Source organism: Peromyscus leucopus, chromosome 7, assembly GCF_004664715.2.
Source record: "Peromyscus leucopus breed LL Stock chromosome 7, UCI_PerLeu_2.1, whole genome shotgun sequence".
Lineage (NCBI taxonomy): Eukaryota > Metazoa > Chordata > Mammalia > Rodentia > Cricetidae > Peromyscus > Peromyscus leucopus.
In genome coordinates, this window is record NC_051069.1 from 55858995 (window position 1) to 55872104 (window position 13110).

A 13110-nucleotide genomic window follows, 5' to 3' on the forward strand; every position below is an offset into this window, starting at 1 on the left:
TGTAGGCAAGTCTCATTCCCTCAGAATCTTTCTCTGTTAGTTGGGTATACATCCTGAATAAGACCGTGTGGTACCCTCTCTGCTTTAACCTTTCTTCAGGTCAGTTATTGATAAAACTTAGTAGCAAACACGATATTAAAAAGTAAACATTGTTCTTCCGGGCTGGCTTGATAGATCTAGGGCTTCAAAAAGTTACAGTAAGATTTGTGTTTAGGGCGGGGCAGTGGTGGTGCACACCTTCAATCCCAGCACTCGGGAGGCAGAAGCAGGTAGATCTCTGTGAGTTCGAGGCCAGCCTGCTCTAAAGAGCAAGTTCCAGGACAGGCTCCAAAACTACACAGACAAACCCTGTCTTGAAATAACAAAATAAATAAATAAATAAATAAATAAATAAATAAAATAATAAATAATAATTAATGTTTAGATAACTTTCTGACAAAACAAACAAAAACCCAAGGTCATCCTTTCATACCTCCAGCATTTTGGAGTAACTACCGTGCACTAGATACTCAGTTGGCTGCCAGGGATGAGGAAGAAAGGACTTAGGCCTACATATGCACACACACAGTCAAGCTCAAAACTAAATACTGTTTTTGCCATGAAACTGACCCTTGATGTGCTTGTCAAGAGCCAGACTCCCTCTTACGTCTTGTGGGAAGTTACTCCTTAAACACCCAGACAACTAATTACGTCAGCAGCACGTGTGCCATCCAAGCCACAGCTCTTCCCAAAGTCTCATTTTACACCACATTAGAATTCTCTTATCATCGAATCTGCTGACAAATCGTCAGGTTCGAGTGTCCCCTTCTCTGGTTTCTCTCAGCAGGATGGCAGAAGTCCCAGTCAGCACACCTGGACTGCTAGAGCAGGCTTTGGGTCACACAGGTTCAGCGAGCAAGTCTGTGCCCATGTGTTTTTGGACTTTTCTTATATGAAAGCCTTTATTTTATTCCATTTTTCTCATCTATGAAGTATCCGTTTGCCTGATATAGTCACATGCCTGGCCTCTTTCATCTAAAATATTTGCCTGGTGACGAGGAGTATGTCTGAGCTGGAGTATGAGTGTCCGAATTGGAAAAGTCCGAACCACTGAGTTACTGAAACTGCTTGCAATCAGACCTTCAGGTGGCTGTTGGAAGTGGTCAGGAGGCTGCCACCTGCTGGGCAGCTGTATTTTAAAAGGCAGTTGAGCATTGAGACTCTTCCCTCTCCCTCTTCCCACCTCGTCGGTCAGGGTGGGGCAGATATTTTATTTCATGTGTAGAGAATGGATTGGCATTATGTAGGAATCCTTCCTGTAGCCTCTGGCTCCTGATTGACTGATTAGGGCTGGAAAGTACAGGCTCCAGACATGCTGTTCCTAGGTAAGGGAAAACACTGTCACCAGCACCCCTTTTGTGATCTGTGTGGATTAGTCAAAAACCTCAGCCATTAATTAATGATTCCTGAAGCATTTTGGGAATCTCAGTCCTGCTTCAGACATTATAGATTTGAAATTTCACAGGTTCATGTTTAACCCAATTTTGAATAGCAAAACTATTTATTAAGGGAATTCTGTATAATTGAGAAATTTTCTACTTATATTAATTTTAATATGCTCACAGAATGGTCGTTGAGTATTTTGGCACATCATATACTGGAGAAACAACATTAGATTTGAGAGGTTTTCATTTTTCTCTAAGGATTTTTTTTCATAAAATGACTAGTCTGTTGAAGAGTCCATCTGTGCCTTTTCGAACAGTCCATGATCACATTACTAAAAAGACAATCGCGTCCTCTTTTCATGTAGCATCAAAGTGGACGAACACCCAGCAGCGTTCCTTCGAGCCATCCAGCTGCATGTCAGCCCTGATGTTCAGTTGGTAAGTGGGGAACGTGTTCTGGGTTTTAGACATATAATTTCATATTTTCTTGATGTCTGAAGTCTTAATAAAGGTTCTGAACATACTGTCTGTCTTAGTCAGGGTCACCATTGCTGTGAGGAGACACCATGACCAAAACAACCTAGAGAGGACAGGGTTTGTTTGGCTTATGTTTCCTCATCACTGTTCATCACTGAAGAAAGTCAGGACAGAACTTGCACATGGCAGGAACCTGGAGGTGGGAGCTGATGCAGAGGCCATGGAGGGGAGCTGCTCACTGGCTTGCTCCCCTGGCTTGCTCAGCCTGCTTTCTTATAGAACCCAGGACCAGCAGCCCAGGTGTGACCTCATCCACAGTGGGATGTGTTCTCCCCATCAATCACTAATTAAGGAAGTGCCGACAGGCTTCCAACAACCCCATCTTTCGGAGGCATTTCCTCAATTGAGGCTCTTTTCTGTCAGGTGACTTTAGCTAAGGTGACATAAAACCAGCCAGCACGCTGTCTCATGATGTTTTCAAATTACTGGGCATTTCCCTCAAAATACTCAAAGTAGAAATGCCAGTATTTTTTTAACCAATATTTGATTTTCCCAATTCTAATACTTCTAAATAACCTGCTACTGCTCTCTCAAGCCTTATTCACGTCTATATATTCTATAATTGCCTGATTTGGTGTGTGTGTGTGTGCTCGTGTGCTTGTGTGTGTGTGTGTGTTGTGTGTGTGTGTGTGTGTGTGTGTGCTCATGTGTACGTGGTATGTGTGCATGCCCTTGTGTATGTGCCTGTGCACTTGTATGCACACCCACATGTGTGCATGAATGCCTGTCTGTGTGCATGTGCTTGTTTGCCTACTGTGTGTTTGCCTGTGTATGTGTGTGTAGACGCATGAATGTGTCCCTATTCCTGCTTTGAATGCATGTGTGGCTGATTTTGAAGACTGGGGACAAAGCATGATTTTATCACATCCCAGGAAAGTTAATGTTTCTTTGTTAGTAGAAAGCTTTCTACCTACAATAAAAATGTGTGTCTTACTCATCTACCATGCCTGGGCGTTACAGCTAAGCCATGCAACTGCTCACATGCCTGTTCAGTTACCCTGCAGACCACTGAAGTTATCTCTGTCTGTTACAGACAGACAGACAGACAGACAGACAGACACACACACACACACACACACACACACACACACACACTATTCAATGGATCGTATTTTAAATGAAGAGAATTCTCACTCTAAGAGCATTAAATTCAGTGACTGCCAAACTGTAAGGAGAAGTACAAGCATGCACAAAACCTCTCATGGTCTTTCCCAGAACCCAGAGTTCCTGACAGTTCCTGTCATGTTTTGGAACCCTTTGAGGGTACGTCACAGGGTGTCCTTTACTCTTGACTACTCTTGGTACAGATGTCCTACACACAAGGCCACTGTACTGCAGAACCATAGGGTGGCCAGCTAACCACTGGAGAAAGAGCATGCAAGAAGGGCATTCGAGGAGACTATTCAGGTCAAGAGAGGATGAGGAGGAATCACGGATGTGTCCGTGCAGCTCAAATGCCTGTGTAACTGACTTTGCCAGGGTGATGGGGACAATTGGAGAGAAGCTGGCTGTGGAAAATGGCATTTCTAGTGGTACAGATTCATTTATCAGCAGTGCCATGGCCACTTAAGGGATCCACAGCCGTGTTTACTTTGCTTTGTGGGACATTGGGCAGATGATATCTAGCGAATCCGTGCTTTTGTCTCGACTCTTCTACCAGACCTGTTCAGAGAATGTTCAGATATCTACCAGGGTGTTTGGAGAACTGTACTTTCATGTTGCCCATAAGCTGCTCACAAGTGTAAGTAGCTGGATTTGATCTGTGGTCATTTTGCTTTTAGGTGATGTGCATTCTGCCTTCTAATCAGAACAACTATTATGACTCCATTAAAAAGTATTTGAGCTCTGACTTCCCGGTCCCAAGCCAGTGTGTGCTAACCCGGACCTTGACTAAGCAAGGAATGATGATGAGTGTGACCACCAAGATTGCCATGCAGATGACCTGCAAGCTTGGCGGCGAGCTGTGGGCTGTGGAGATTCCAGTGAGAACTGTCCCATTTTCCTTTTTCATGACCTGTCGTTTTCATGTCCAATTAGAGACAGTATCACATGATCTTAGTTCTCCTTGATATCTTGGGGGCTGGGGCTGGTTCTCTGATCTCCTGAAGATGCCCAGTTTCCTTATATAATTAATTGGTGTGTATATGCAAGAAGTCCATGAGTGTGACCTGCAGACTTTCAGTCAGCTCCAGATTGTTTCTAGCTGTTAATATGATGAGAATGTAAACCTGTGGCCCACTCTTTCTGATGTGTGTGGTTGAGCTCCCTCTGTGTTACGGCATTACACAAGCCTTGGCAGAGAAATTCCCAAAGGGGTGATGCACGGCCCCTCCTCTTAGGGCTTCTGCTTAGCTGTTAATGGACGTCATGGAAGAGACTCTTCAGGTGTCACAGACCTGGGGGAGGACTGATTTGAGTTCTCCTGGCTGCCCTTTTAAACCCTGTCCCATGGCCTCTACTTTTACCTGTGTCCAGTGGAGTGTGCTTTATCAGAGGGACACGGCCTGCTGCCTATACCGGTGTCCAGTACAGGGCGCCCTCTCAGAGTGGCCTTGCACCCTGAGGGAACACAGCCTCCTATCTGGACTGCCCACCTGTGGTGGGAACTCACCGGATGCCTGGTGAGTGAGGAAAATGAGAAGGGGCAGTATTCCTGTCCCTCGTACCTCCTCAACCATGGCAGATGTGGGCATGTGTCCACCACCTCAGCATAGCTGAGGATCCTCAGCAAGCAGACGGAAAGACAGGAGTGGGTCATCTTCAGATCTTTGTGACCAGGTCAAGGATGAAGGAATTGTCTTCTTTATTGCCCACCTTCACCCCCGTCCACTCCCAGGGAGGCTGATGGTCAGTTAGGCTCCTCAGTGAAGCATCTATCATAATCCTCCATCTTTCATTCTTTAGTTTCTGGTTTAATCATCTGTCCCATCTGGAACTTGATTTTGACACATAGCTTAACTTGAATAATGTGGTAACTAGAGAGTTTTTTAAATGCCATTGTTTGGGAGAAATATGCTCATGCCATTAAATCATGACTAACTTGCTTTAACAGTTGAAGTCCCTGATGGTGGTTGGTATTGATATCTGTAGAGACGCCCTCAACAAGGATGTTGTGGTCATCGGATTTGTAGCCAGCATTAACTCCAGGATCACCAGGTACTTCAAACTCCTCCTAACCCTCTGAGTCCCTTTAGGACTGCTTATATGAATATGTGTTTAGGGATCACACCTTTGGACTGGATAACCTATCAGAGGCTTATCCTGGAGAATCTTAATCTCTCTCTGTCTCTCTGTCTCTCTCTGTCTCTCTGTCTCTCTCTCTCTCTCTCTCTCTCTCTCTCTCTATATATATATATATTTTTATATATATATATATATATAGAGAGAGAGAGAGAGAGAGAGAGAGAGGTCACTCAAGCCTCCCGGTTTGTCAGAAGTGTTTGTCATTGTGTTACCTCAGTTACAGATAGTCGGGACTGGACAGTGATGATAAAAGGTGTTAGTCACTTCCGGCTGGAGTGAGAAGTCTGAGAACAGCTCTTCCGGAGGAAAGCCTGACTGGGCTCCCGGTGCGGAGGTGTCGGGCACTCGTCACCCAGCCCCATGGCTCTGGGCCTGAGAAGAGACTGAACATCTGAGTCTGTGCTCGGCACAGCTGCTCACCTCAGGGCAACCAGGAGGCGGAGGCAGAAAGAGGCCTTGGGGATTGGGTCTGCAGAGAAAGACACCTTTCCAAGGCATGCCCCAAGTGACCTGCCTCCAGCAACGCCTCCTTCCCCAGAGCACATTCAGCTGTTAGGTCAGCTCAGTGCCGTGGATGAATGCGATGCAGTTAGTGCCCTGGTGATAGAATCACTTCTCCATAGCCCCACAAATTGAAGAGCAAGCCTCCAACATAAAGGACTTCTGAGGAGACCCTTCATAGCCAGATCCTGACACACACTAAGTCTTGACTTTCATTTTCCATGTGCCTTTAATTATCAACTATCAAGATCACCTTTCAAGTCCTGACAGCTTAATATTGTTGGGATGGTAACTCTAGAAGAGGCCTCTAGGACTGGGTTAAAGCTCAAGAAATCTTCGAACGTCTTACAAACACATGTGCTGAACTAACACTCTCTTGCAGTTGAGGTGTGAGCTTGTATCAGCACGCTCTGTGCACCAGGTACCCTTCTGCAAATACTCCACGTGTGCTACAGAAGTGAATTCTTACCACGTTAGGAGGTGCTGGTGACTGTCCTTAAATCTCCCGGTGCAGATAGGGAAGTTTAAGTTCGAGTTTGTGTCAAGGTCATATAGCTGTTGGATTTCCTGGTCAGGGTTTGACTCTAGATCTCAACACTGAAGAGGACCATTTAGTCTGATTGTAGCAGACAGCTACACAGAGTTAGGAGCCCCGGCTTTTGTGGCTGGCATCTGTCCCTAACTTAATGGACGTATTTATAGCAGGATCTGGAAATTACGTTAAACTTTTGTGGTTTGTTTGTTTCAGGTGGAATTCCCGATGCGTTCTTCAGAGAACAGCAGCCGATATTGCAGATTGCCTGAAAGTCTGCATGACTGGTATTCAATGGGATGGGCTCTGGGGCCTGCTCCTTCACGTCCCAAACCCACAGACTGCTGGGAGCAAGTGCCCAAACCTGTCAGCTCTCACCATGGTGGGATCTCCACATCTGTGTGCTGACTGATGTGTAGTGTTAATGTCGCTGTGTGTACTGAGCACAAAGCCAAGGGTGAGGAGTGTGCATGGCTCCCTAGGTGGCCCTAGCAAGCCTGCACTGGAGAAATGCGGATGATAGAGTCCACACGGGGAAAACCAGCCTATGGCCCCGAGAATGGGCATGTTAGAAGATAAAGTGTGGTTTAGTAGAGGAAGACAGAGGAGATAGGAAATGAGGGGCTGTGTCCTCCTCATAGCCACTTTGGGCTTTATCCTGTGATCCATATGCATATCTGCCCTGTTCCCATCTGTAGTTTCCAGCCTGCACACCTGAGGGGTTGGGATGTCTTTTAAGTGAACGTGATGATTCTCCTTGGGCTTGCTCTGGGAAGTATGGCTAACTTCTGTCAAACCAAACCAATTTCCTAGGCAGTAAAGTCTCCTGAAATAAATTATGCAATATATACACAAAGAGGACTGACTGCAGCCTATTACTTTGTCCTCATTTAAAAACTTGGCCGATGTTAGTCTCTCTCACGGGGAATTGCTGTCTGGTGCCTACTCTGAGGCAGTTTCTAGTCAGAGTGGGTGGAAATGTTTCCGACTCCATCCCATCTGTGACAATTAGCCTCAGATTGGGAGTCGGTGTGAGGAGCTGTTTTGAGAGAACGCCAGAGTCATTTCCTTGTGTTTTCATATTATTCTCATTAGGGAAGAGAATGATATAAACACATCCAGCCTTCATTGAGCAGATTCGAAGACTTAAAGTTGAATTAGTGTTCATTTGGCTTCAGGCATTTGTCTGTTGCAGGAATTAAATTTTGATTTGTCACTTAAATAGCCAAATTTGGCTAAAGAAATATGTTACATTTAAGAGTATATTATGCCACAGAACCCTTGGGATTGCTCAAACAGTAGCGATGAAGGAATAGTCCTAGTTAGCCATTTTTATATTACAGCAGCTACAACCCAAACTCAGTCCTGCCATTTTGCAGTGTTCTGAAGAAGTGAAGTTATTTAAACAGCATTTTATTTGTGGTAGCCCTGGACGACTCTTCTCTCATTCACATCACACTCTCCAGGCGCTCTCAACAAATGGTACAGGCACAACCATAGCCTGCCCTCGCGGATAATCGTGTACCGAGATGGCGTGGGGAATGGACAGCTGAAGGCAGTTTTGGAATATGAAGTCCCACAGCTGCTGAGCAGTGTGACTGAGTGCGGCCCGGGTGCCAGGTATTCCGTGCCCTCGTACGCCGACACTTATAACATGTACACCTGCAGTCCTGAGTGTGTGGTTTGTGAACATGGCTCTTATTGTTTAGGCATGTGTTTCTGTGGCATACTGAACTTGGATGGGTTTTTCTGAGACTGGGGTGTAGTTCAGATGGTCTGATATCAATACCCTGGTGCTGTACCATTTGGGGGGCTCTAGTAAGACACCCAGAGGGAGGCAGGCCTCTTTCTGAGCAGCTGGCAGTGTTTCCAAGAGCTAGCGGGGCTCAGGGTATCAAAGATGCTGTATACATATTAATACCCCGCTGGGGGTGGGGGCTGAGATCAGCACACAGACAGAGGTCCTGGATACAGTCACCAGGGCACAGAGAAGTTATGACTAGTGGTGAGGGAGCCTCTCTCAGGCAGAAACCAGACTGTTTTGATCATGCAGCGCCCTGGTTATTCTTGAGTTCTAGATCCAGCATTGCCTTAGGCAGTTTTCTTCAGTGATTCTGTGGAGGGGCAGATGCAAGGAAAATCCTAGAATGGCAGCGAGCAAGAACAATGCTCTCAGATTGGTGTCTGAAAAATCCTTAGGGGTCATCTTATTCCAGGCAATGCAGGTCTGTGTCTGGACACACTCCATTGCCATCAACCAAAGCCCACAGTCACCAGCCACAGAGAAATGGCCTTGGCCTCGAGCTGGTACTGGTGCAGATGTGGGGGAAAGCCAGACAGTATACTGGCAATGCCACTTACAGCTGTAGCCAAACCGGTAGAGGGATCTGTTTGCCCCTCGCCAGACCTGAAAGATTAAAAATAAAAATGGTGTCGTTGGTGGAGGTAGGTGGATCCCGAAGAGGAGTGCTTAAGCTGACGTTTAAGTTTCAGCACAGGAGACGTTCATAACCACCAATTTATTTCTCGAGGGCATTATTGTCAGCAGCAAGAGCACTGTGAATACTGCCCACAGCTTAGGAAAGGTCTGCCCCTCCGAACACTGCTCAAGGTGAACCTTCCCCAAGTCCTTCCATGACAGAATACTGGGAGTTGGCCTTGGTGTTGTGAAATATGTTTAGCAGCCGGCCAGTCAGCATTTGTTTTTCCTTCCCTCCTTCCATTCAGCCAGCTGTCTGTCTGTCCACTCATCCATCCTTCCACCCACCCGCCTAAGCCTGGGTTTTGCATGACTGAGGAGCTGACTCAGAAGGGGTGGAAGTTCGTCCTTGGCTCCTCAGAGATGAACGTTAGAGAAGGGGCAGGGTAGAAATGGGGTGACTGTTGCTGACACAGGGGAGTCTCCAGAAGGATAATTCTGTGAGCTCTTCCTTAAGATTCAGCTGAAAATCTGAGTGACAGAGGCTTGCAGGCCCAGCCTGGGCAATTAGTGAGACCTTGCTTCCCAACACCAGCGGCGGAGCTTGGCTAGCATGTGCGAGACCCCTGGTTCCGTCCCCCATACAGAAAGAAAAGGCAGCTGGAGTCGCCCGTTCTTCTGGCCTGTTCAGTGGTGTGAACTAGGCGGTGGCTTAGTTCACTTTCGTTACAAATCCAAATACGTCCTGATTAAAATCATTGTCTAGAGAATGAGGATCCATGGTTGATTTTTCCTTTGTTTTGCAGTGCTTTTAGAATGAATTTCTACTCATTTCTCTTACAAACTGACCAAATAGCAACACAGCAGACACCGAGGCTTGGCCTCAGTGCCCTCACACCCCCCTTTTCGGTTTGCAGCAGCAGCCGACTGTCGGTGGTCGTGGTCAGGAAGAAAAGCCTGCTGCGCTTCTTCAAGGAGACGGGCCACACTCTGCAGAACCCCCCAGTCGGCACTGTTGTGGACTCGGAAGCAACACGCCCTGATTGGCAAGTGTTACTGGAAAACGTGTGTGTGTGTGTGTGTGTGTGTGTGTGTGTGTGTGTGTCCATGCTTGTGGGTATGTATGTATGTGTGTGCACAGGTGTGCATGCTCATGCGGAAGTCAGGGTTTGATAGCAAATGTCTTCCCGATTGCATGCCGCCTTCCTTGTTGAGACCTCGTCTCTCACTGCATCGGGAGGTGAGGGATCAGCTGGGTGGTCCCTGCTTGCAGGGCTGAGATTGATGGGAGGTGAGGGATCGGCTGGGTGGTCCCTGCTTCCCCAGGGCTGAGATTGATAGCAGGCCTACGGCCACACCTGGGGTTGTTTGTTTACACGAATGCCGAAGGGTCCAGCTCAGGGCCTCGTGCCTGCACAGCAAGTGCTTTGCTCTCGGGGGGAGTCTCCCAGCCCCCGGAGACGGACTTTGCACAAGCACCCTGCATGGAGTGTTTGTTTGGCCATGCTTTGTGACTCCTGGTCTCCACGCCTCCCTGTTTCCCTGCAGGTATGACTTCTACCTGGTCAGCCAGACTGCTAACCGGGGCACAATTAGTCCCAGCTACTATAACGTCATCTATGATGACAACGGCTTGAAGCCTGACCACATGCAGAGACTGACCTTCAAACTCTGCCATCTCTACTACAACTGGCAGGTGAGTATCTTAGTCAGGGTTTCTGTAGCCGACGGAACACCATGACCAAAAATCATTTGGGGAGGAAGGGTTTATTTGGCCTACACTTCAGCATTGCTGTTCATCACTGAAGGAAGTCAGGACAGGAACTCAAACGGCAGGATCCTGGAGGCAGGAGCGGATGCAGAGGCCATGGAGGGGAGCTGCTTACTGGCTTGCTTCTCCTGGCCTGCTCAGCCCCCCTTCTCATAGAACCCAGGACCAGCAGCCCAGGGATGGCACCTCCCACTATGGGCTGGGCCCTCCCTCAATCATCCCTAAATGTGAAAATGCCTCACAGCTGGATCTCATGGAGGCATTTCCTCAACCGAGGCTCCTTCCTCTCTGATGACGCTCGCTTGTGTCAAGTTGACACAGAACCAGCCAGGACAGTGAGTAACAGCTGTTCACTGAAGTGTGACATGAAAAATTACCACCTGGGACTTGCCATGTCCTTTCCCTCCTACTCACAGAGTAGGTACATGAGTCCTTGACTCCACGGGAGAAGGAGCCCGCTCTGTCAGTAATAAAACGGCAGGAAGCAGCTCAGCAGCCAAGGTTCAGTCTCCACAGGACCTTATGATACTCATTGCCTCAGGCAAGACTGGGCATAGTGGTTTTGCCAATTCCATGGTACACATGAGAGACGTGAAGCCGGGACGGATGTGCCTGGTGAGGTTAAAGGTCATGGGCCTGCCCGTATCATCAGGCCAGAGCCAAGACGCAGCTTTGCTCTGAGCCCCTCTAGAACATGAGACCGTGGAAGCTGAGGGTAGGCCTGTGTGCCATGTCTCCAGCTCCCACACAGTGAGGCGGACAGAACCCCCTCTGTTGGTTGAATTTAATTATCATTTATCTAGGACACATTCTATTGGGTAAGTAACCGGTAGGTGAAAAAACTCTGTTTAAAAAGTCACTTTGAAGGACAAACAAGTTTATCTGTGCGATGTTTCCACGCCTTCCCTCCCCAGGGCTTAATCAGTGTACCCGCGCCATGCCAGTACGCACACAAGCTGACCTTCCTGGTGGCACAGAGCATCCATAAGGAACCAAGTTTGGAATTGGCCAACAATCTCTTCTACCTGTGACAGCGGAGCAAATCGCATGGCTCGATGGAGACGCCAAAACAAAACAAAAACAAAAACAACCCAGTTACTGTGTTTGTACAAATCTGCCTAAAGCTCACGGCCCTTGCTGCCAAAAGAGGGTGGGGCCTAATTTTAAGTACTGGGGAGGGGAGGTTAAAACAAAGTCAGCCGAAACAGTTCAGAACAAACCTATGCCCCCACACTGTGTCTTAAAACAACACCAGGTTTTCTTGTGGCTTTTTTCATACATATGTGTCCTTTAATTTTGTCTTTATTTGTTGTTGTTGTTTTTTTTAAGCAAATGCTTGAGTGAATTCTCACTGTGGCTTTTAGGATGTATCACCACAGTTAACTAGGTTCTAAAACAATGTTATCTTGGTCTTTTAATGGTGGGTTAGTGGGATATAACTTCCCGCCTGGGGTTATCAGAGTTTTTCTAAATATTGTAGAGCATTCTGTAGAGTAGTTTAAGTAATTATTGCAAAATAAAGAAAATCTAAGCATCACATGTGTGTTTATTGTTACTTGAACTTGGAGTTTAAGTAGCCATATCACAGACATGCCCACTGGACCTCTCTGTCAATGAATGTTCTGTCTCTGAAGCAGGACTTGGCGCTTGGTCTGCTACCGGATCTCATTGGTCCAGCAGTGTCGCCCTGTGCTGGAGCCCAGCCTGACTTCCCACCCAGGGAAGGTAGGAGCCACAGGCCAGGACCTGGGCAGCTGCAGTTGCATCCGCCTATATATGAGGGTGCCTGTGCCTGAAGACTTGGCCTCCCCGACTGTTATAATTAGCCCCCTAGTGGAAGACTCTATTTTCACACCAGAGCCACCTCTGGCCAGCTGTGAAGGGTGCCCTTCTCTGTTCTCTTTCCAGATCACCAGTTTTTCCTCACTGACCATTGACATTATAAACAGGCTTTTCTCTCCTGTATCCTTAAAAAAGAAACCACCGTCCTCTGCAGCTAGCACCCACTCCTTTTCCTCCTCATCGCAAACATTTTTCCATGTACACAATTCCTTGGTCTAATTAGAATTTCACCACAACCACTACATCAAATCTGCCCCCCCCCAACCCTCTCCCTCCAGACAGAGTTTCTCTATGTAGCCCTGGCTGTCCTGGAACTCGCTCTGTAGACCACCTGGCCTCTAACTCAGAGGCCCACTTGCCTCTGCCTCCCACATGCTGATATTAAAGGGGTGCGCCACCACTGCCCAGCTCCAAATCTGCTTTATTCAAGGGCTCCATGGGCTTCCACTGGGTAAGTGTTAAGCCAGATGTCCTGTGGCAGTATCTGGCCATTTGGTGTTCTCCTGGCCTCCCCTGCACCACCACTCACCTCTGCTCTGCTAGAGCCCCCCTGCTCACCAGGATCCTCCTCTGTTAGAGTCCTCCCTGCTCACCAGGACTCCTCTGTTAGAGTCCTCCCTGCTCATCAGCTCTCCTCTGTCAGAGTCCTCCCTGCTCATCAGCTCTCCTCCTCTGCTGGAGTCCTCCCTGCTCACCAGCTCTCCTCTGTCAGAGTCCTCCCTGCTCACCAGCTCTCCTCCTCTGCTGGAGTCCCCCCTGCTCACCAACACTCCTCCTCTGTCAGAGTCCTCCCTGCTCACCAGCACTCCTCTGCTGGAGTCCCCCCTGCTCACCAACACTC

The 13110-nt window shown here is 47.8% G+C and overlaps 1 protein-coding gene across 3 annotated transcripts in view; it reads left to right on the top strand.

Annotated features, from left to right (window-relative positions):
• Positions 1–11964, top strand: part of Piwil4 (piwi like RNA-mediated gene silencing 4) — a 35282-nt gene extending 23318 nt beyond the window's left edge. For all 3 annotated transcript variants that reach the window (XM_028859603.2, XM_037207755.1, XM_037207756.1), the window contains 8 exons: positions 1790–1862; positions 3743–3943; positions 5014–5117; positions 6454–6524; positions 7704–7857; positions 9574–9702; positions 10205–10352; positions 11342–11964. In XM_028859603.2, the coding sequence (XP_028715436.1) occupies positions 1790–1862; positions 3743–3943; positions 5014–5117; positions 6454–6524; positions 7704–7857; positions 9574–9702; positions 10205–10352; positions 11342–11458 (997 nt within the window). In that variant the 3' untranslated portion in view covers positions 11459–11964. The remainder of the gene's footprint in view (positions 1–1789; positions 1863–3742; positions 3944–5013; positions 5118–6453; positions 6525–7703; positions 7858–9573; positions 9703–10204; positions 10353–11341) is intronic.
• The last annotated feature ends 1146 nt before the right edge of the window (positions 11965–13110 follow it).